At 45.0% G+C, this 25,331-nt stretch overlaps 1 protein-coding gene across 1 annotated transcript in view; it reads right to left on the reverse strand.

The window, feature by feature from the left end:
• LOC126508048 (serine/threonine-protein phosphatase 4 regulatory subunit 1-like) overlaps positions 1-25,331 on the reverse strand; it is an 82,214-nt gene that overhangs the window by 22,232 nt on the left and 34,651 nt on the right. Inside the window, 4 exon segments of the mRNA XM_050152927.1 lie at positions 3,428-3,507; positions 4,172-4,319; positions 13,839-13,981; positions 15,234-15,340. Of these exon segments, the coding sequence (XP_050008884.1) occupies positions 3,428-3,507; positions 4,172-4,319; positions 13,839-13,981; positions 15,234-15,340 (478 nt within the window).

Genomic DNA, 25,331 nt, shown 5'->3' on the forward strand with positions numbered 1-25,331 from the left:
ACCCACGATGGACTTAGGCTAGAATCTTTCCGGTAAGCGCACCTTGGGGTGCTTACACACATCATTAGAAATGGGCTAGACCAGGTGCGAGAATTAGTCTGTAAGGGCTAGAGTTCATGGGCCAAGCAGTTCTTTAAATGAATACAGTTTGTGTGTTGTTATTTCGGGCATGAGCTAGCCAAGCGGCCGGGGTGTTGGGGACGCAGCCCCGCCGCTCTTATTTCAACAGTTCCCTGTCCTGGAACTAGCTCTTGTAGACCAGGCTGGCCTCGAACTCACAGAGATCCGCCTGCCTCTGCCTCCGGAGTGCTGGGATTAAAGGCGTGCACCACCACTGCCAGGCTTTCTCCTTACTTCTGAAAGGACACAGCAGCTGAGAATTTGGCAGACACCATCTCTGACTATGTCAAAATTAGCATAACAGTATTTGAGTCCTAAGCTTCCTGCCATGACATACCAAGAACATGTTTATGTCTATGACATTCCTGTCAGAGAAACAGAGGCTAACACCAAAATGGAGGAGACAGCAGGCAATGCTAAGACAGAAAACACTCTACAAAAGAACTGGCCTAGACTGTGTTGAGATCTCCCAAACACCTAGGAACCACCTAAGATCAGGAGAGCAGAGACAGGATGACTCAGGGCCGAGAGACTGACAGGCATGCAATGTCAAGCTAGGTGACATCAGCACTCACTGAAATGTTCTGACTCCATCCCTGTGCTATCCTTGTGTCAGGAAACACACACCCAAGTCTTTCAATGCAAAATGACCAAGTCTCCAACTCATTCTCAAATGGCTAGTGTGTATGTGTGTGTGTGTATAGACACACATATATACATGTGTATTAATACATGCATATATACATAGATGCTTTGCAGAATATATATACACACATGCTTTACACACATATGCATATGTCTGTGCAAACAGAAAAGAAAGGATGGCACACATAAAAGTGACAAGCTACAAGAGAAATAGGAACAAGGGCACATAGGAGCACATGTTTATATTTTTCTAATTCTTCTGCAAGTTTGAAATTAAAATAATAAAAAGCTACCTCCTTTAGGAAGAATATTCCAATATAAGTAAACAGGAAAAAAAAAAACAGAAGGAAGGAAGGACAGACATTCTGTCTCCAAGCTCTGTCTCTCAGGGACACAGCACTGCCATAGTACAGTGAAGAATTCTGGGTGGGCAATATAGCCATCATTCTGTTGAGAATTTGTACACAGACAAGAGAATGGGGGAGGGGGAGAAAGAAACACAAAGAAACCTAATTGGGGTGAGGGAAGGGTAATCCAAGCCCAGAACACAAATCAGGAAAAGGCCTCTGTCTTCAAACTCTGAGGACACCTGTTTCTGATGTAATGCTTAGCCGAGTGTACACTGACAGCCACAATAAATGAGGATGTGAGACCTCTGTATCCAGGGCAACGGGGAACTAAAGAGCTCCCTGTATCTCTTTCCACTCCTCCTCGTCCACCACACCCACATGACCTTATTACTATACCATATAAGACAAATCCAGAATCATTAAAAGGCAGCACACAGTGACAAGAAATGACATTCCAGCAGCCCTGGGAAGCACTTGTGTGGAATGACGGTCGTCACCAGTTGCTCGTAGCCAACTATTCTTTACAGCCCACCACAGCATTCTCTTAAATAAATGCACAAATAAAAATGAGCTCAAAGTAGGGATGACGACAAAAAATGAGGAAGCCTTACTGTGAAAACGTGTTGAGAGAAAAACAGGCTTCTGACAATTAGTTATCATCGCAGAATGCTAATAGCCTCCCTGCAAGCAAGAGGAATTATAATTGGTCTCCAGTGGCCTGTTTATCCTGTTGAGATATAATTACAAGATACAGCGCTCACAGATTTTACCAATCCATTCATCCAACAACTAACATTTATTCGGCACTGACTCTGAGCTTGGCCTTGTGTTGGGCGCTGATGGTGCGAGGCCACAGTGACCCTAGGTCAGAGCTCACCATTTCAAGGGACAGGTAAACGGAACTTCATAACTCAACTGCTAAGTGAAAGGAGATGGACATGCAGCAGCCTGTGATCACAGAGAGGAGGCATCACTAGCAGTGATCAAGGTATAGGGAAAGACGTCAGCAAAGCAATGTGCATATACATGGGATAAGACATGACCTGAGTCCTGTCCCCACAGGACAATCAGAACTGACTGACTGTGACTCCCGACGAGAACTGAAGCTGAGGAAGAGAGAGATGTGTATGTCATCCATGTGACAGGCCATTTCCCGCGGAACAGTCTCCTTCTGAGCATCTGCAGAGCCACAACATTTACACACATGGCCACAGAGTACAGAATGTAGAGGGTATTGTCCAGTCCAATCCGCTTCTAACATCACCATCTCTCCGTTCTCAGTAAACACACGCTATTATTGTAGAGTTTAAGGTACTGCCCACTGAACCAGACAACAATTTTCTTGGGGAGCTCCATAACATACATGTAGTCTTTTCTTCCTCAAATAAAATCACCTACATGCCACATACATTGTCATTTCCCAGCTGAAAAGAAGACAGCCCCACAGCTCTTGGTTTCCAGGGCCCCCTAACTTCCAGGATCCAGGGAAAGAACTGGACCAGAGCACAGTCGGGCCATAGAACAGCATCTTCTGCTCCTGTGGGATCCACAGAAAGACAAGCAAGCCCTCCAAACATAAGATGACAGAGTTGCATGACTGGTCTGGGCATGCACAGTAGGGCTTCAAATCACAAACCAGAAACCAATTTAGTCTGCAAATGGCCTGTGGGGATTGTTTATGGAAGGCTTGTTATATTTTCCAAATAGTCCTACCAAAACGAAAAAAAAAAAGGGGTGGGGGGGTTGGACACCACTGATAAGAATGGAGTGTTTGGAAACAAAACAAAATAAAAATCATGCAGAAATGCCTTCAGCATTATTCTCTGTGGCATTATCAGTCTTTAGGGATAAGATTCTTGGCTGCCAGCTGTAACCTTGGAAACTCACTGGACCAACTTGCAAATGAAAAAGAAGATCTACTTGGCAAAGTTCACTGCTCCACTGCCAAACACCCTGGCTAAATGCTATTATCCAGGTTCATTTTGCAAAGTAAATTAAATTTCTTGTAGAGAAACTTGAAATTTATAAAAGAACCCTGGAGAATTTGAATTTTAATAATCAATTATTCCTCAGACTGATTCATCTTATAAACATATGGAATATGCAAAAAATTAAATTAGTTTAAAAATCCAGACCTTTAACGCATAGTTGAAAAAAACTTTTATATAAATGAAGAATAATTGCCAAACGTTCTGACTCTGCAATATAATTTTTTAGCTACATGGCGTATAATGCTTTTGCATTTTGGGGAAAAAAAAATTCCTTCCTGTAACGTCATTCCTTTCTGAACAAGAAAACAACTATCTGCTCACCCGGCATTCATCATCCAGGCCAGGCCGATCCTGCAGCTCTGAACTGTAACTCCCAGAAAGGGTCCAGCACACAGTCTCATCTGCACGGGCCAACAGAGGGGAGTGCTTGAAGGAAATCAGGTGGACCCATGATGGTCCCTGAACACAGAGGAGGAGCAAGGCCAGGTTGTGGCACTGGGCGAGCACAGCAGAACCCAGCAGTGCTCACCATCAAATAACGAGAGGAGGAAGCCAGGACTACTATACAGCCCCTTACTAATAGTATATGTACCTGATACCACAGGATGCCACAGGGAAAACCAACATGGCAGGGCAGAGGCTGAGTCTCCCCTCTCTGCTTCTGCCAGTGTGCTGCCACACCCACTTGTCAGGGATCTATCACTGCTTACACACCTTCTTGGCATCGACAGAAGACATCAGGTCTGTTGAATTATTCCTAGCCCATGACTGGGAGAAACAAGGGTAAAATCCCCAGGCTGAGGAGTTTTGCCGTGAGAATGGAGATCCTCAGCAGCAGTGGTTTGAATCAGTGGTTGGCAACACTCACATGGCTGGGACTCCTCCAGCCCTGGTGCTCCAAGAATGAGCATGTCTAAAAACAGGTTCAAAGGTACTAGTGGAACTGCCTTGAATGAGCCCTGGCCACCTCACTCAGGGAATGGTGCTGGCCAAAATCCAACTCTTGTGAGAATTCAAGTCCTACATTAGCCACCAGGTTTGCAAGTCACTCCCAGGAAGACTTACACTCATGGCCTCTGCTCTGCCACTCATCGTCACAGTCAGCAGCAGAGCGCTCCAGCAGAATGGGACACACTTTGCCTTCGATGTCGCACTGGGAAATTAGACCTTGCTCCACAAGAGCCAGCAGCACCTCCTGGCTGGATTTTCTGACCTAGAGGGGAATAGAAGAAGGTGAAACAGGGGATGGGGAGATGCTTTCTCAGGACGGAGACAGCTCTCCCCCAGTGGCCCTCCACTTCCTCTGGGTCTACTCTTTGCTCCACTTCCGGAGAGAGCCCCTGGTGGAATCATTCCTCCCATATGGACATGTTTTGGGTATGATTCCTAACTGTCATGTGTCTTCTAGAGGGTGAGATTGTAGGGAAGTCCCATGTCTGAAATGCCTCTTATTCTCAGCACACCCTTAGTACAAACAGCAGGTAACACAGAACATCTCATTCTGTTAGTGCTGGTTGGATGGACGCACACTGCCCCACTGGCATAGGTATCAGAATGAATGCCAGCATCTACTCCTGCTCCTATGCAAACCTGGATCACCACACACAAGAAGACCTGAGTGGTTTCTGGAAGAGCCCCATCATGGTGGAGAGCACTGGCAGAAAAAAGATGCTTCTTGTCCTTGGCCATTGTGCAGTGAGCCAACAAAAGGGTGTAAAGGGACCAAAAGAAGCTAAAGAGGCATGTTTTAGGAAATGAAAGCACTTGAATTCCCATTTATAGAGAGAGCAATGAAATATGCAGTCCATTGTCAAGAGAGAAAGGCAAGAAAATCATAATGGGCCCCAGAGGTGAACAGACATTGTCACCAATGATCAGCCCATAGCAGGGTACAAGAGGGCAAGCCCCGAGGCTGTAGCCACAAAGGCTACATGGCACCACGGCTTCTGACCCTAGTGCAGGGAGGGAAACTGTGCTTCAAAAAGATGGCTCTGGTTGTAGTGCTCCAGATGAATGGCAAGCAATGCGAGACAATACTGAGGGCCTGCAAGGCATCGAAGGCAGAACCCAGTGCGGAGGGATGAGACCCTGCTAAGTTGGCTGTGTCAAGAAAGGTGATGGCCTAGCAATATTACCCAGCATGGTGACAAGACTGGGTCCTGCTACAATGTTCAGGTGTCACACTGATTGAGGAGCAGGCATGTGCCAGGAACTAAGGACATGAGACAAAGAAACATTTCTGAGGCAGCCTGGACGGAGACTCCTCATTGGAGGTGGCACCAAGTACACGTAGAGTGCACCAGGAGGGAGTCGGGACACTCACAGGCAACCACTAAGGCTACACAGAGCACAGTGGGGCCATGGCCAGAATAAGTGGTCACCAAGGATGTAGAGAGGACAGCAGGAACTGCAGAGTCAAAGAGGAGACTTGGAGACAGGTGTCCAAAGAGAGGCACTGCCAAGAGCGGTGACAGTTAGCGCTCTCCAAAGGCATTTATTTCTGTGTCAGTCTCTGGAACATGCAGCTACTAGTGGTAGTGTCTGGATCTTGTCTATGAACTGAAAGGTTCAGTCCTTGACCTGTGGCAATGATGGAAGATGTGGGGGACCCTTGGGTCAGGGGGTGAAAGCCTAGCAGAAGAAAACAAGTCACTGGGTCTTTTCTGGACTCTCGTTTTTGCTTCCTGTCCACCATAGTGAGCTGCTCTGCTCCATGCATGCTCCCTGATATAATGATCTACTCCACACAGGTCCAAAAGCAACGGAGCCGACTCCATGGCACAAAACTTCTGAACCCAGGAGTCCAAATATACCCTTTTTGCTTCTGCTTGTTTGTTTTTCGAGACAGGGTTTCTCTGTGTAGCCTTGGCTGTCCTGAAACTTGCTTTGTAGACCAGGCTGGCCTCAAACTCAGAGACCCACCTGTCTCTGCCTCTCCAATGCTGGGATTAAAGGCGTGCACCACCACGGCAGCTTAACCTTTCCTCTTGGTAACTGGGTTGTCTGGTATTGTGACATAATGATGGAATATGAATGGCCACCAAAACTTCTCTAAAGAGGACCTTTGAAAATGTAATTAAGAGGACCCTGATGCCAGCCAGGATTAGCCCAGTGATCATAAATGTCATCACAAGTATGTATTATGACAAGAGAAAAATGGGATGAGAAAATGTGAAGAAATACTTACAAGTGGAGGGTCAAGTGACACAAGCAGCAAAAGTTGGGCAGGTGAGGGCGGGTGGACCAACCCGGACAACACTTTTCTCCCAAACTGTGAGAGTAAAGAAAGGCCCGAGGCTTAGAGCTGCCAAGTTCCTGGCACTTTGTTGCAGTTGCCCCAGGGAAACAACACACCAGCAAGGGAAAGGGACCTCAGGTCCACAGAAGAGCTCAGGAGAAGAGGGAGATGAAACCTGGGGACGTGACAAGTTCCAGGTGACAGAAGCAAGGGAAACCTTCATGGAACAGGAACTGAGGGTGAGCTGAAGAAAGCCCAGGAAAGGCTGTCACAGTGAGGCTCTCTGGGGAGCAGTGAGTGCTGCCGAGGGCTTAAGAGCACAGAAGTGACAGATCATGTTTTGGTATGAGTGATGATAACAGAGTAGCAACCTGGAGTGGAGCCAAAGGACAACCATGGGCAAAGAGCTCCTGGCCCTGCAGACAGGAGAGAAGGGGTAAGAAAAAAGGCTTAGGAAGGCCATTACCTCGGAAGGTCAGAGAAGCAAAGGGTGACTGCTGACACTGCCCTGGCTACTGACGCCAGAACAGAAGAAAGAGGAAAAAGAGCAGGCAGGGTAGAGAGAGCAGGGCCAGTGTAAGGGTCTGGTCTCTTTGGTCTACAAAGCAAGTTCTAGGACAGCTAGGACTATTACACGGAGAAACCCTGTCTCTAAAAGTAAAAATCAGAAACAGAAACAAAGATAGGGGTGGTTCATCATCCCTGTACCTGGGATGCTGAAGCAACAGGATCACTGTGAGTTCCAGGCCAGCTCAGGCTACAGTTGAGATCTTATCTCAATTCAAGCAAGCAAACAACAATGCACTTACTACATTTAACCTACTAACTGCCTGGCCAATCTCAAATGTGCTGAGTGATTACATTAGCAACAGTTGGACAAGATCGCCTACAATAACCCAATCTAATAGTAAAGTGCTGTATAACTCAGGTAATTGGTTGAAGGTAATAATGAGAGTAAAAGCCAAAATAGTCATCTGTATACACCACCATAAAGAATCACACCTTTAAGCCATCAGAGGCCTGACCTAAGCATCAAAGGCCTCTCAGGATGCAAAAGCTGAGAACAGTAGTTAGCACACATGGTGCTCAAGTAGAAGCTGGCTGTTGTTCCCAAAGTTTCCACTGTCAGAGCCCAGGACCCCGAGGGGATCAAGGGATGCATGTGGTCCTTTTTCCTTCGTACCATTTGCAGTAAATGACTGACAGGCATCCAAATCCCATCTCAAACACCCAAAGTGGCAGTGGAGTGGAGTGTGGATCAAGCAGAAACCAAGAGAGGCTGCTAACAGGTGACCTGGATCACGGTGGGGCTGGGTGGTACAATGCAATGGTAAGCACACATAAAGTGAACAGCTGAGCCCAGCACAGGTTAGTTCAGTAGCCTACAACAAAAGGAACAGAAGACCATGGCCCAGAAAGCAGAGCCACATAGTTTATGTGATGTGCTAACAACCCCACTCAGCCACTCTCACAAGTGGGATGCCTACGACAACCTGCATGCAAAGGATGGTGGTACTTTGAGCAGGAGAGGGGTACAGAGCACTTGGAACCACTACTGTAACCTCAAAATCAAAAGCAAAGAGCTGTCAAGCAAACTGCAAACACTTGTTACATAAAGCGGGTGGGATGAGACGCGTGTTTATTTTATGATCCTTCTCTCAAGTGATTAAATTTGTCAAGATAATTTTAAAAATGAACGTGTTTTTAAAACAAGAGTACTGAATCTTCCAAATGAGCTGATTAGCTGAATTCAAGGCCAAACAGCTCCATGTCTACCAGCTACCAGGAGCGGAAGCCCAACAGAGGGAGCGGAATGGCCCAAACTGAGTGGGAGTGTGTGGGGGCTGCAGCAGATCCTCCAAGGAGATCAGCTGCAGGAAATGGGACCAAAGCCAAGAAGCAAAGAGGAGGGAAACTGAGGCACAGAAACAACACAAGCTGAGAGTAGGCAGAGCGAAAACACTTCTTTAGAAGATGGTCAGCCAGGGCAGAAGGCAGGGGGCGAGGCCTGCTGAGGACAGAGGTTTCCCAGCTTCCTGGCTCACGTAACTTCAAAGGACTGCAACAAGGTACCAGGCTCTGGGGCTAGGTCACAAAGGTTCCTACAGGGAAGGGCTCAGATTTGATGACAGGCAAGAGGTCCACAAGAGCCTGGACAATTCCGAGACAGACAAGTGAGGCTCAGGATCCAGGTCTGGTATCCAGCCATAGCCTCATTTCCCACACCTCAGCCTCCTCTCATCAGACACAGAATGAAGAAATGAATGCCATGTGCCATGCAAACCTGGAGCACAGCAGCTATTGTCCAGCTGTGCAATCACAGCTGCAGGATTTAGGTATTACCGCAGGGCTGTGGCCAATACTCCTCAGGCTCATCAATCTGACAGAATAAGGCACCTATCCTAGGCTGAGGCAAAACCACCCATGTTTGTACTAGAACACTGACCGACTAGGACTTCTAGGCACTGCCAGCAGCCCACTGCACACTTCCTAAGAGCCAGCACCTGATTATGAGAGGTAGACCTGGACAGGAGAGAAGGGCATTGGGAGGAGGAGGCTGGATCCGTGAGCAGGCCCTCATGAGGCTAACGGTGGGGATGGAGGAGGCAGCCTCGAACCTCTACCCAGTGTAGTCAACTTTCTCATAGCTCTGTTTTTGAAGATGGAAAGGCAGGAGGAGAGGAGGCCTTTGAGGTTATGCATTTATGATGGAAACAATGGATATGTGGCACGGGTCTGGGGTCTGACTGGATGTGGAGGTAAGGGGGAAGGGTTTCCAGAGTTCCCGGGCCGTGGCTCAGGGGAATTGAATATCTCAGATGGTGGCTCTGTTCACGGCAATAGGGGATGAAGATTGAAGGCCTCTATTTTCTCCGTGATGTAAAATGCAAGGTCACTTGCTTGGCGAAAGGCAGGGCAGGGTGAGGGGCCTGATGAGAATGGCAAAGGTCTAAGGGAACAGCCAAGGATAATGGGAGAAGCAGCTGATGAGGGACAGGGGAAAGGATTGCCGGGCAGTACTGCACATCCAGCTGCGACTGGAGCCCATAAATTTCCAATAGCACCAATCAATGCATGACAGGACACCCTCCCACAGACTGAGCTCAGCAGGCAAGACTGGAAGAAGCCAGGCCTAGCTGGGTAGAGCCAAGGTAGCAGAAGTTCTACCAAAGGGCAGGAACATGGAGATGGATCTGAGGGGGTAGAGGGAGAGAGCCCAGATGCAGAGCAGAGATTACTATAGACTCAGATATGATGGGGCTGTAGATCCAACGGTCTGGAACAAAATATACAGCAAAGACAGGCAACAGAGGTCAGGAAAAAGGCAAACCCTTGGACAGTCTCTCATTTTCAAGAATGCATCAAAAGAGAAAGAAAAAGTCAACAGAAGAACAAAAGTGGATGCCCGCACAGTTCACAAAACACTCAGACACATGCCAAGCTGAAGATGGGGCACACAACAAAATTAAAACCAGTGGAAATGATGAAGAAACAGGAGAATGTCTGTGGTCCTCAGACGAGCTTGCTGAGGGCAGAAATCTGCCCTGTTCATCTCTTCATCCCCAGGCACAACACACCAGGCTTGGCTCATAATGGGCACTCAGAAACTGTCAGAACAAATGAACGGATTGAGGAAGCCGCCCTGCGTTATGATCAGACGCGTGTGGGAGAAAATGCAAAGATAATCAAAATATCCATGGCAGGAGAGTGGAAATAGGATGGCTCTTTCCTTATCTGAAAACTCTATTGCGCCCTGTCACACAGTGTAACAGTTAAAAATGACTGTCTGTCCTTTTTAAGAACACCAGATCAAGAAAAACACAAACTAAATTTTTAGAATTTCTTGAAAATAGTGGTAATCTAAACATGGTATGTCATTAAAAATTTAAACACTTTCACCCTTTATAGGAAGTCATCTCTGAAATACACTGATACAAATACAAAGGACAGAGACTTCCTTCACAGCGTTTGTGTGTGTGTGGGGGGGGGTACATGTATTCCATGGCGTATGTGTGAAAGAGAACTTTTAGGAGTTGGTTCTCTCTTCCAACCCTGTTTATGAGGCAACCCCTCTTGTTTCTGCCACTGGGCTGCAGACCCCAGGCTGGGTGGCCCTCAAGTTTCCGGGTAACTCTCCTGTCTCTGCTCCCATCACGAGCAGGAATGCTGGACTTACAGATGCGCTCCACTGTATCAAACCTTTCCACATGGCTTCCAAAGACTGAAACTTGGGTCATCAAGTTTGTGTGAGAGTCCCTGAACAGTTTCCCAGACCCCTTCAACAAAGTCATAGGTACTAAAGTTTCCCCAGTGTCCAACAGCATATGTGCTATCCCTAACCTCAGAGGCTGACACTGTAGGAAATTGGAGCAAGACCCACCTTGAGTCACTGCCCCAAGAACAGGGCATATGGCATGAAGAAGGCAGGAGGGGGCACAGCCACCTGAGAAAGGCCAGGGTGCAACAGGGCACTCTCTGGAGAGCAGCAAGACTGATACCACTTGAGGAAGCAGGCCCAGAAGAAAGGGAGTCAGAAGGGAAGGAAGGAAGGAAGGAAGGAAGGAAGGAAGGAAGGAAGGAAGGAAGGAAGGAAGGAAGGAAGGAAGGAAGGAAGGAAGGAAGGTTAGACTTCCCCAAATATACTGAGAGTTTTAAGTTTGGGAATTGGGTGAATATTTTCAATGCTTCAGAGTCAGAATGATAAGAGCTACTCCTACTCTTGAAGATAAACGTGTTCAGCCACAGCAGGGCACTGGAGCCCAGGAGTTCAAGGCCATCCCGAGCAACATAGTGAGTCCTTGTCTCAAAAGAGCAAAAGACTATGCGCTCTATAGATTATGCGCTCTATAGAGTATATCTAGGAATGTACATATGCATCTACAAAGCATACATGCAATAAATAACAACTGGAAAAAGAGACAGTGAATTTGAAGGAGACTGGGGAAAGGTAAATGGGAAGGTTTAGAGGGAAGGAAGGGAAGGAAATGTAATTAGAACACAATCTCAAAAATAAACAAACAAACAACACAGTAGATGAAAGCCACTCAGGCTAGTCTGGTATGCCTATTTTCTCAACAACCTAAGGCAGAGGCAAGAAATCCAACGTTAAAGTCAGGCTGAGCAACTTACAAGGATGGGGATGTACCTCATCCATTGAAGAGTCCGTGTCTAGCAAGCAGGAGGATCTGGGTCCCACCCCAGCACCCCCCCACACACACACACCTCAGTGTAGTAATGTGGATTAAACGCAAACAAACCAGCTACCACATGAGACTTACACTCTACAAAATGAAAAAAGAAGATAAAATAGGAAAATGAAGTAAAAGCTATCCTTGATAAAAGTTGGATATACCGATAAACCAATGGGCCATTTTATTTTTAAAAACTGACATCACTAGAAGTAATGGCTGAGTGCATAGCCAGGAGCACCCTGGTACCCATGTTCTGGTTTCTCAGCATTTCCCCAGCTAAAGGAGCACTGACCCTGTGAAGAAGCAGTCAGTTTCAGCTGGAGGTAAACTCTCAAAGTCCACTAGACATGTCAGGAAGATTCTAGAATAGCTCCCACAAGCCAGAGTGAAAAACAATTACCAAAAAGAAGCAATGCCCACAATGATGGGAACACAGTCATCACACTAAAGCCTAGCTGGTCTCCATAATTCTGACAGCCAACCAATGACAGAGCCTCAGCGGTCATCTGTAGACAGAGCATGACAATTAATTATCCTGGAAACCAGTAAATAAAGGAAGAACATAAAGAACTGATCTCAGCTGTCTATGTGGTCTGCGTTCTCAAACAGACAGTAGGAAAGCTCTTCACTGAAGACTTCTAGGCATTAGCCCAGAGAGCAATGAATGACAGAATTCAGGTATCAAATCATACAGCCTCCAAGGAAATAGTGTTCTCCATGAGGACTACCCAGGTCTGCTCCAAGAGATGGGCACCTTCACATTAAACTTCAGATGGCATATTACCTGGAGCCAAGCTCAGCATTCGACAAAGAAGCTCCCAGAGCTTCTATACTTCCTACTCAACACAGAAGGGAGGTCCCAGCTCAAAAGTACCCTTGTGGAAACAGAAAACTCATTTCTGGTTGAACCTCTAGACTCAACGCCCAGTTTATAGAAAACACCTGGAATGAAGGAGATCTTAAGGCTAGAGATACTACTGCTGATCCAAGGTGGAAAAATCAACAGCACCAATGTCCTGGGCTCTTTAGTTAATACACAGCAAGGAGAGGAGAGAGGCACAGCTCGCGCAAGCTTCACAGACTTAAGAAAATCCATGTGGCAACTTTGTTTGTATTTACACCCAAATGGGTCATCTAGAAAAGTCACAATTCTTGCTATGTGTGGTGTTGCTGGTCCATAATTCTGATGTGGGAGTGTCATATATCAATCTGTTGATTTCATTGGTTAAGTTATAATAAACCAGCTGCTTGGCCTCATGGCTTGGAACATAGATGGGAGGAGTAAACAGAATAGAATTCTGGGCGGAAGAGGAAGTGAGGTCAGACTCTGCTCTGCTTCCGGAGAGACCGGACAGCTCTGCTGGAGCAGAGACGCCATGCTCAGCTCTCCCGGGTAGATGCGATAGCTCTGCGCTCTGAGGCAGACGCATGAAGCTGAGACCCACGATGGACGTAGGCTAGAATCTTCCCGGTAAGCACACCTTGGGGTGCTTACACACATTATTAGAAATGGGCTAGTCCAGGTGCGAGAATTAGCCTGTAAGGGCTAGAGTTCATGGGCCAAGCAGTTCTTTAAATGAATACAGTTTGTGTGTTGTTATTTCGGGCGTGAGCTAGCCAAGCGGCTGGGGTGTTGGGGACGCAGCCCCGCCGCTCATATTTCAACATAATTCAGCAATGAAGATGCTGAGGAAAGAGGAGCCAGAGCCAGCATGGTCTACATAGCAAGTGGAAGGCTAGCTTGCCTCAAAAACACAGACCCAAACAGAACACACACTGATGAGAAACTAGGATGATCTAATTGGCAGAGCTGACTGGGTCAAATAAGTAATGGTAAGTTTTAAAATAACGGTATCTCTCTATATATGTTTTTGTCATGCTAAGGACTAAATGTAGGAATTGTACACTAAGCAAGTGTCTACCACTGAGCTACACCCTCAGCTCTTTATTTCTTAGAGAGCTATGCTAAAGCTTTGGCAGTTGAGGGATGCGGTGTCGGGAACTACTTTCCTGTGACGGAGTCTCTCTGGGTGAGATCAACAAAGACGACTGGTGAAGTGGTAATGATGGCTGAAGCAGTAGAAGGTTCGTGAACCTCACTTTTATGTTCTATCCATTGGTGTTTGAACACATCCATAATGAAAAGTTAGAGAGAAGAATCCTCTGCAGTAAGAAGGAATACAGTCAGCTTCTCCCGTGAGATGAGAGGACTTATTTGCAGTTAGTTCTACCAAGGCTTTTCCTGAGCTATAGATGAACCAGAGAGAGTGTGCTGATGAGACCTTGGTGGGCATGCTCACACCTGCTTGTCTGGATCCACGAGGTACCGCACAATAACAGGCACGAGGTACTGGGAGACCACCACAGGAAAATCCAACCTGCTTTCTTGTAAGAAAGCGACGACAGGCGGGATCTGCTCCATCAGCTCAGTTCGCACTGTGGGCTCTGGAGCAATGGGACAGAGAGTTAGATAAGGAGAAGTCAAGCATCTGACATGGTATATACTAATGGTTTCTAGCTTTGCTTACTGAAATACTTCATCAAGAAAATTAGACAAATGCAGTTTAAAAATCATTTCCCATTTAGAGTATTTATGCTACAGACAGCCTTAAAAAGCTAGTAAGGCACACAGCAATATAAAAACATGAAAGGAAGAGAGGATGACAACTCTATTATAACAAGCCATATACAAATGGAGAAAGGACCGAGAAGTCTGCATGCTGGGCCAGCGTCCAAAAGCCATTACAGCTAATGGCTTCTCTGTCAGACCTATGGGTTGTGCTTATTTAAATTCCAGCCAGGATGTATACATTATAAATAATTCTTTCACAAATGCACTCCCCCACAATCCACGCATCCCAATTATTTCTAAGGCAAAGCATTAAACAAAAGAGCGCTCAAGCTCCAGTACACCACATTAAATTTAACACAAATATATAATTGCCGCGGCACTGTAAATGGTGATTCATTTCCGAAGAGAATCCATTCAAAGCCTGAGAACGTCCACTTGGGCCTTTTTAAAAGCACCGTGTCACATCCACATGAATATTTCAAACTGATAGCAGAGCTACATGGAAGGCTTCTTTTCTATCTTCAGCTAAAATGATCAAATTCTAAGGCCTCAGATTTCTGGAACTTTCTGAAGCAGCTCGCCATTCATTATGAGTGCAGAGAAGGGGGGCTGCGGGGCAGCTGTCAAGACTGGCAAGCCCACTACTCATTCATCTTCCTCATCTTTACAGGGTGGCGGGGGTGGGGAGGCAGCATCTGCTATGCTGCGGCGTGCTTTCTTCCAGAATAGCAATCACAGGGAGGCAGAGAGAACAGGAAAAATCAAGATCAGTCCACAGAGATCACAGGTGAGAGAAACTAATGACTGGATTGTTCTAATCCAAAGAACTGCTTTTGATTGGGTATTTCTTAGCAACCAGCACTCTGGCAAAACTCAAGAAATACAAAAGGCCTAACTGCCAGGGCAAATGGCCTTCATCACATTAGTCACTCCGATGTTCCAAAAATAAGGGCAATTTGAGTCATTCTCAAGTAAGACGTCTGTTCGTCGTGACAAAATCCATCCACAGTCAGACACTGTCCAAAGCTCGCTGATTAATATGAAGGCCTTTCAGTTTTAGCTAGCACTTGTACCATATAATTTTTAAGAAATGTACAAGTAAAAAAGTTACAGAACTGAACAAACCTGCATCTTCTGACAGTCGGACAGCCACCTCCATGACTGCCAGTATGTCCTTGTCACTGTGGCTGACATCCCGGAAGACATCCAGTAGTCCTCTGGCGACAATCTGACTATAGGGACAGAAGAAACCACATGGATGTTAGCTGACAGGTGCTGACCAAAGGATGCTGCACTGCAGATACAGTGCTTACATCTAGCAGGAGAGTCATGGAACAAAGAAAAGCCAGCGTCCATCCAGGACAGAGACTACCAAGACCCATCAGAGATGGCCGCTCTAATGCCAATCAAAGTCCTGTAAGAATTGGGACTTTATCTCACAGCCTGCAAGTCAGAATAAACTTGACACAGAAAGCCCTTATTCTCTTTGGTTTATTGCTGCTTTGGGCTCACACAGACTTGGAAGAAAACCCTTGGATCATTGAGATTATGAGGGCAAGTGACCAATAAACATAAGTAAGAGACCCAGAGAGCAGCTGCTGGTCCTTCAAGGTCTGGAGAATGAGGTACTACATACAGACAGAAGTCCAGAGATAACTGTTTTAACTAAGGTTCTTCTCTGATTCTGCTGGCTTATTCCCCCATCTTCCCATGTGATTAATACTAAACAGGATGGACCCATAACACCTGTTTGGAGGGAGCACAAATGCTACAAGTAGGCTTGGTCAAGATAACAAAAGGTGAAGGGTAGGGTCAGTGGGAGCGACTATTTAAGGAGAGGAAAAGCTATCACTGGGCCCTGGGACAGCAGGAGAGCAGTGAGCCAGCCTGCAGCCAAGGAGCAACACAGTGACTAGGGAACCTTCCATAGGCAGCGGCCAGCACTAAGCCACATTCCAAACACCAGAGGGTTTCACCATGGGGCTGTAGAGATGAGACTGCTACTACAGTCTACAAGATACACCTTGTAGGCATCTCAGACACCATTAAAGTTTACCTGAGAGCAGGGTAGAGACCTTCCAAGGAGCAGGCTAAAAACCCAGGAAGTCAATGTGAACTACTCAAGACAAGGAACCATAAATAAATGCTTTATTAAACATTAAGAAAAAAGCTTAAATTATAAGAAACAATCAAAGAAATCCTCCAAGCAGGAAGAAAATGACACTAGATAGAAACCCAAATTTACATACATGAACAAAAAGGACCAGAAATGATAACCACATATAAAGATTGATCTCATTATTTATATCTCTTTAAGAAACAATTGTTAAGCAAAACTGAAAATGAATTGTGGATTTATAGCATATATGTCTGTGTGTGTGTTCGTGTGTGTGTATGAATATACATATATGTAAAATGGAAGACAAAATAGCACGAAGACCAGGAAACAAAAATGAGAGCATTCTACTGTAATTTTATTACATTGTGTAGTAGAAAAATATCACTAATAAGTTAAACAAACACTGAGACAGCTACTAAAATAGCAAAGCAATAAATTATAGCTAATAAACTATCAAGACAAACCGAATTCATAAAAAAAATTCCATTAAACCAAGGAAAGGCAGATGAAGACCCAAAGGAGAAGAATGACAAGAGAGGAGCTTAAGCAGGATGATGTCAGTTTTAGCAGCAGGGAGTACAAAGAACATAAATGCTCTGAACACTTCAACGAAAACACCAAGCCGCTGGAGTAAACAAGATCCAACTATATACTGCTAACAAGAAACACACTCTAATATACATATGTAAATACATACAGAGTGAAAAACTAAAAGTGGTTAAAGGGAGCTAGGGTGGCTACCTCAATATCAGACAAAACACATTTCAGACAGAGAACATCACCATGGATAAAGTCATTTCACAGTGATAAAGGAGTGAACTTGTAAAGAAAATATAATAATCCTAAATGTCTATCTATGTACTAAATAACACAGCTTCAAGCTACAGAGTAAAAAAAAAATCAATAAAACTACAAGGAGAAATAGATAAAAGTCACGGTGGGAGTCTAGAAATAGGACCACACATACATCACCAGTGAATTTTCACAAAGGTCACAGGGAAAAACCAGGCTCTTCAAAAATGCTGCTGGAATGCGCAGACACTGGGGAAATGACCCTGACTCTCACCGTGTGCCTTGCACAGAGATTGACATGAAATGCATCAGAAGGCTAACGTTGAGATCTTTACCATAAAACGTCCTGAAAGAAAAAGAATCCAGGAAAAAAAATCTGTGTGAGCTTTAGTTAGCAGTATTTCTGAAGCCTCAAAATATACAAAGCATAAAAGAAAATAAATAATTTAAAAATGTCATTAAAATAAAAAACTCTTTCCCAAAATCATACTACTAAGGAGGGTAGAGGAGACAAACTACATAATGCAAGAAAATATTGGACAAAAGAGACATCCAGACCTAGCTTTGAAACTCCGTTTATAAGCAATTGCAGCAATGTTATTCAAACAGAAAATAACTAAAAACAACCCGAATAATTATTTGTTGCCAAGCAGGTCAACAAAATGAAGAACTGATATGTGCTACAACATGGATGAACCTTGGAAACAAACTGAGTAAAGAAGCCACAAAAGCCCACAAACCACATGAATATAACTGCTACACACAGTGGAAAGAGAAATTAGGTTAATGGCTGCTTAGGGAGAGGACAAAGGTCACTTGAGCAGAAATGTTCATGACAATAGAGTTTCTTTTGGAGGTGGTAAGAAAATTTCAAAATTCCTTGAAGAATGCTAGACATTCTGTGAATATGTTAAAATCTATCAATATGAAATTTGAAAGTTTTAAACTGTATGGTTTCTGTCCCACCAAGTCCTGTAGCCGTTCAGTCCCAAAGAAACACACAGAGTAGGTCTACATTAATTATAAACTGGTAGGCCTATTAGCTTAGGCTTCTTATTAACTAATTTTTACATCCTACATTAACCCAAAATTCTTGTCTGAGTCAGCCATGTGGCTTAGTACCTTTTATCAGTGAGGCATTCTCATCTTGTGTCTTCTGTGTCTGGGTGACGACTGCAGACTGAGCCTTTCCTCTTCCCAAAATTCTCCTGTTCTGGGTATACTTCCTGCCTGGCTAATGGCCAATCAGCATTTTATTAAACCAATACAAGTGACAAATCTTTACAGAGTACAAGACCATTGTCCCACAGCAGGATTGTGTAAAGACACTATAATGGTAAACTCTACTGTATGTGTTAGAATAATATATTGATGAACTGCATGGTATGGCATAATGTAGTGGACATTATACTAAACTGTATGATATATTATCTTGGTCAGTGTTCTATTACTGTGAAAAAACTCCATGATCAAGACAACTCATAAAAGAAATCATATAACTAGGGACTTGCTTATAGTTTCTGAGGTTTAGTCCATTATCATCATAGTGGGGATCATGGCAGAATGCAAGGCACTAGAGCAGTGACTGAGAGCTATATCCTGATCCACAGGTCAAGAAAGAGACTGGGTCTTGCATGGACTTTTGAAGCTTCAAAGCCCACCCCCAGTGATACACCTACTCCAATAGGGCCACACCTCCTAATCCTTGTAACCCTTTCAAACAGTTCCACTTCCTGATGACCAAACATTCAAGCATATGAGCCTATGGGGGCCATTCTCATTCAAACCACCACAGATATGTAATGGACACCATACCAGTAGATTGTCATATGCTGTTTGAGTTCACTGAAAAGCTGTGTCTGGAAGCAGGATTACATACATGTGCATGAGCACACACACACACTTCAGACCAATCATTTTTGCTTCAATGTGTCCTCCAACACCTCATGTCCAGGAATGGGGTGACCATACCCCCCAATGGGGTGACCATGCCCCCCAACTGTGGCAGAGGAGAGAACACTAGAACAGCCCAAGAGTAAAACACAGAGCTCCTGAGGACAGACAGCAGAGGCTAAGGGTGCTCGCCTCATGATACGAAAGAGTCTACTGTAGGAAAGAGAGGCTGTGGATTTAGCCATGGGGTGGAAGAAGGAAATCCCTCCTTCTAGGACTCTCAATCAGTAAATTTAGTTGACAGCCTCTGCTTGCCCAACTGGTTTCTGCTGGATGTTGTAAGCCCCTGACTTAATAATGTTGCCTTTATATGCTGCAATTTGTTCTCTAACTCAGAAGTCTCTGCCTGGACCCTAAACCCTGAGCTTCTGCCTCAGCAGGCTTCTCTAGTCCTTCCTGCCAGAGGCTGGAGCCCCAGATGATGATGCCTTTTGTCTGCTCTCTCAACCAGGCTACTCCAGCTGTCCACATGGATGCTCTAACTCCTGACTCGACAGTATTTCTCTTTCTCTCTCTCTCTCTCTCTCTCTCTCTCTCTCTCTCTCTCTCTCTCTCTCTCTCTCTCTCTCTCTCCTGTCCCTATCTGCTCCTTGTTATCAGTTTCTGAGCCTGTTTGCCCCAGGATTAATAAACTCACCCACTGAAACAGAAATCACCTACTGTACATCATTTTCTTGAAATATAGATATGTAAACTAAAGACTGTCAGACTTTTAAAACTGTAAGAGTATAACATATTGTGTATTGATTTGATTCAATCATCAGGAAAAAGTTCACTTCACAAGTCTTTGGGAACACAGACTGCAAAAATCCTGACAGACACCACATAGACAGCATGGGTAAGGAGGTGTGTCTTCCTACAGTGCAGGGAGAAGGGTGTGTGACTCTGGATTACACTGCCAAAATTTTATGACCCCAACTACCTATGAGAAAGTATCAACCAAACCCAGTTGGGGAGAGAGTGTAGTAGGAGGATGTTTATTTGTTCCCAGCTGCCCAGAACCAAAATAACCACACAGAAACTGTCTAGAATTCCTTTCCAAGTCCTCTCAGGTTTTAAGTGGATTTAGCTAGTACAAATTGGAGTGCTAATTTGTTGTAGTAATAAAGTTAAAGCCTTCCTTTATATTTAAACAGAAAAGGGGAAATGGTGTGGGAAGTCTTTCTGTCTATGTGTGTTTTTATTGGTTAATGAGTAAAGAAACTGCTTTGGCCTATAGCAACACAGAACAAAGGTAGGTGGGGAAAACTAAACTGAATGCTGGGAGAAAGAAGGTGGAGTCAGTGAGAAGCCATGTAGCCCTGCTGGAACATCACCTGGTAAGCCACAGCCATCTGGCGATACACAGATTAATGGAGATGGGCTAGCTTTGGATATAAGAGTTAGCCAGAAATACACTTAGGCTATTGGCCAAACAATATTGCAAATAATACGGTTTCTGTGTGATTATTTTGGGGCTAAGCAGCCAGGAACAAACAAGCAGTCTCCTACAACAAGAGTCTATGAATACCTCACTACTATTCTTCAAAAGTCATCAAGGTCACGTAAGACCAGGCTAGTCCAATAAATTGTCAAAGATTTGAGGAAACTACAGAGACACAACTAACTGACATGTTGCTCTGGGTACAAACCTGGCATAAGAAAGAGATTGCTGTGGAAAGCTGTGATGTCTGTGGCTAATAAGCCACCCTGGACCACAGCTACAGTTAGTAGCTCAGCTTTCTTTCTTTGCTACACACAAGCACACATATTTATATCTGACATAAACATCAGTGCAGGGTTTCTTGCCTTCAGCACAACTACATTTGAGAGCTGACAATTCTTTGCTGGGGGACCATCCTGTGCATTACGGGGTACTTACTAGCAGCCCTGGATTATATCCACTAGGTGTCAGTAGCATTCCCTGACCCCCAGATGTGACACCCAGATATGTGTCTGAGACACCTTTGGAGGTCTCCTGGGAGCAGACTCTCTTCTGGCTGCAGGCCACTGCACTAGAAGAAGCTGGGCACATGCTACAGAATCTGTATACCCATCAGTTCCATTGTCCATTGCTGTCATCAAACCATTGACAGAAGCAACTGAAGAAAGGAAAGTTTATTTTGGCCCACAATTTGAAGAAAGAGGCATTATGGCCAGAAAGTGTTGGATGCAGGTGCATGAGGCAGCTGGTCACATGGCATTCACAGTCAGGAAGCAGAGAGTGATGAAGACTGGTGCTCAGCTCACTGTCTCCTTTTACTCAGTTGGGAACCTCAGCCCCTGGAAAGGTGTTGTATACATTTAGGATGGGTCTTCCCAACTCAGCTAATCAACTCAGTCTAGAAAAGCCTTCACAGACATGCCCCGAGCTCTATCTCCTAGGTGACTCTAGGGTCTGTCAAGCTGACCATTATATAAACCCTTACACTACAATTCATCTGCAACTAATTATCTCAAAATCAAAAGCTAAAAGATGAAATACAATGACACACACACACACACACAAAGAGAGAAGACAAAAGAGCTACAGTAAGATAGTACTACAACAGCTAGCACTTAAACTAGGATGACAATCCAAGTACCAATGAAGACACAGCATGAGGAGCTGCAGATACTGCTGGTGTCTCAGAAAGCCAACTTCACTTCTAGGTGTCTAGTCAAATGAAATGAAGATGCATCTATCTATACACAGAGGCTGTAAAACATATACACAAACATCATTCATGAAAAAAGTCCAGTCCATTTGCTGGTGAACACATGTACAAAACAAAGTCCGGGAATCCCTCATCGGTCTCCCTAGTTCTACTGAAATAAGATGAGAAAATAACAGGAACCATGCCAGAGGCTGTGGGGACCCTGGAATCGGGCGGGAAGAACTGACCATGAGGAACAAACACGGGAGCCTGTTGGGTGACAGAGGTGCTCAAGCTACTGTAGTGACAGCTGCCTAACAGGGCACACTGAATGCTCAGGGCGAGCAGCTTACATGGTGTGCACAAATCGACACAGGCAACCAGACAACAGTGTCAGAGGAACCAACAGATCCCCTCTGCCAAGGGCCTCACTGCACACAGAGAAGCAAACAAAGTAGACTCACCTACTCCGATTTTCAAGAAAAGAAGACAGCAAATTGAGGATTCAAAGTGAAGCCCTCTGGCCCAGCACAACACAGAAGAAATATGTCAACACAAAGCCTGGCCGATGAGACAGATGCCACCCTGGGGATAAAAGGTTGAGATCTGGCAGCCAGGAAGCTTGGGAAAGTCGAAACAGACACTATGGAGAAAGAAACTTATTACCTTTCCCTGGACCTCATTCACACCAGCCTCCCCAGGGAAATCAAAGAACTAAGATCCCAAATCTGCTGCTCTGGCCACAGAATAGATGAACAAATCTGCATCTGATCTCAAGAGGGCACAAGGGACCTGCCCTTCCTAGGACAGAGAAGAAAGGGATAAGAGAGACCGCACGGTAGGACAGTCTACTGGTGTGAATACAGATAGAAAGGGCTGCAGGCAGATAACCAGTCCCATGGTAGTGCTTTGGAAAACCTGCTGCTTTCTGTGGCTATGCCCCAGGAGAACACTGGGGATAAAGTGAGCCAAAAGCACAGGCTTCAGGACCGTCTCAGTTAGCAAGACTAACAAGACAGGGAAGAACATGGCCTTCTGGAAAGACTGTACCTGCCAGCCAACCAAGCCAAGTACTAAATGATTTGGAGCAGCAGGTGCTCAGCACCCAAGGGAAATTGGATCATTTAACAAGCCACACTGACAGCAGCATTAATGGCAGTGATCTATCCAAGGGGCCAGCCTTCTGATGCTGGAGAGAATGTTATCTGTGAACATGGCAGGCAGCATTCAAAGCTATTCTGGGGCATATGGGGTCCGAGGACCACAGGTTGGATTTGCATGATCAAATTAAGAAGTAGAGATGGGTGAACTGTACCAAAAAGCAAGATGTGTTCATATACCTCCCACAGTAATTGAAATTTTGAAGGTTATAGGTTCAAGTATATACAAATAAATACAGTACAAAATCAAAAGAAAGCTGGACTTCATGCATTACTATCAGACAATGTGAACTTCAGACAAGGGGATAAAGATTCTATGCAACAAATAAAAAAGCCAACTTAATTTAAAAATAAAATAGAACAATGCTAGTAGGGTACACTCCCAACATCTAAACTTCTGCAAGGATAGAAAAATCGATAACGATCCTAGCTGAGGATATGAACACTATTGTCTTCTCAGTAACTACCCACATAGGTGCATAAAAAATGAAGGTTATGAACGGCTCAGAGGTCAAGAGGGCGGTGGACGGCTCAGAGGTGCAGAGGGCAGTGGACGGCTCAGAGGTCAAGAGGGTGGTGGACGGCTCAGAGGGTTAAGGGCGGTGGACGACTCAGAGGTGCAGAGGGCAGTGGACGGCTCAGAGGTCAAGAGGGTGGTGGACGGCTCAGAGGGTTAAGGGCGGTGGACGACTCAGAGGTGCAGAGGGCAGTGGACGGCTCAGAGGTCAAGAGAACAGCAGACAGCTCAGAGGTGAAGGTACTTGTCACAAGAGTCCTAGTAGAAAGAGAGCCCGGCCCTGCAAGTTGTCATCTGATCTCAGTATGGGCACTGTGGCATTCAGGCATCTACTGACATATGCACACTAAAAAATCAACTTAGTACAGTAAATAAATAAATAGCACGAAAAAGCTCGAAAATGCCTCCAATCAACTTAACCCCATGGATGTAAATGTATGTCTAAGGCACTCTTCCCCAAAACTCTAGCATACAACATTCTTCTAAGAAAAAACACATTTTAAAACATAAATAAGTCAGCAAACTTTATTTTTTTTTTTCGAGACAGGGTTTCTCTGTGGCTTTGGAGCCTGTCCTGGAACTCGCTCTGTAGACCTGGCTAGTCTCGAACTCACAGAGATTGGCCTGCCTCTGCCTCCCGAGTGCTGGGATTAAAGGCGTGCGCCACCATCGCCCAGCAGTCAGCAAACTTTAAAAAAAGATATTCTCTGACAACAAAATAAATGAAAGCAAAGATAACAAAGATTTTTGAAAACTGTTTTAAGATTTAAAAATGGCAGAGTGCATTTGTGAACTCACTGGTCAATGGGAAACTCATCATGGGCATTAGGGACCCTGGTGACAATGGGTCATATGCAGATCAGCCGGCACATTGCTTGTTCAGCAAGCTGATCGGTGACTTCAAGGCTAGCTTGGGATACCTGATATCATGATACCATATCTCAAACTAAAAATAAAATAAAAGGCAGCTGTAAATATGCCTTATGTTCATTTGTGGGTCAACCACCCAAGGCTCTATTAAAACAAACAAACAAAACTTAGGTGATATCTACACACTAGGATTTATGTGCCAGCTTGATCTTTCTATCTGTTGTTTCGTTGGTTAAGTAATAAAGAAACTGCTTGGCCTCTGTTAGGACAAAAAATTAGGTAGGCGGAGTAGACAGAACAGAATGCTGGGAGAAAGAAGCCGAGTCAGGGAGTCGCCATGATTCTCCTGCCGCACACAGACGCAGGTTAAGATCCTCCCTGGTAAGCCACCAGCTTGTGGTGTTACATAGATTATTAGAAATGGGTTAATCAAAGATGTAAAAATTAGCCAATAAGAGGCTAGAACTAATGGGCCATGCAGTGTTTAAAAGAATACAGTTTCTGTGTAATTATTTCGGGGTATAAGCTAGCCGTGCAGGCGGCTGGGTGCCAGGAACGTAGCCTACTGCACTTATTATAACACCAGCTACTTGCCAGAGTCCAAGTGTCTGGTGTGCGATCGTCAGCATGTGGTGCTCTCAGAAGAGGACTAGTTAGGAAGCAAGGCCTAGTGGAAGGAAGTTACAGCTTTGGGGATGCAGCTGGAATGAGACCGCACGATGCCAGGCTCCTTCCTTTCCTGCCCAACTACCATGAGGTGTGCAGCTTTGTACCAACGTGTCCTCCATCATCTTCTGTCTTAAACAGTGGAGTCGACTGACCAGGGAAAACTCCTAAGCCACAGATACATCTTATCTTTACATCGATTCTTCTCACTGTAATTCTGTCACCATGAGAAAAGCTGACTAAAATTGTACATTATAAAAATGCAGATGTTACCAAAGGAAGAACAACACCAAAAAAGCCCAGTATAGCTTTCTCTTCCTCACACAGGTTTTTATTGGGACATAAAAGAAAACCTACATAAATAAAAAGGCAGGCCACATTTATAGATTGGATTCTCAATACTATAGAAGGATGTAGGTGGGCCTTCTATCTATGTGTTACTTTCACTGGTTAATAAAGAGACTGCCTTGGCCTTTTGATAGGGCAGAAAATTAGATGGGTGGAGTAGACAGAACAGAATGCTGGGAAGAA

The sequence above is a fragment of the Alexandromys fortis genome, unplaced genomic scaffold, assembly GCF_014885135.2.
Source record: "Alexandromys fortis isolate MF-2015 unplaced genomic scaffold, M_Fortis_MF-2015_v1.1 scaffold_81, whole genome shotgun sequence".
NCBI classification, from domain to species: Eukaryota; Metazoa; Chordata; class Mammalia; order Rodentia; family Cricetidae; genus Alexandromys; species Alexandromys fortis.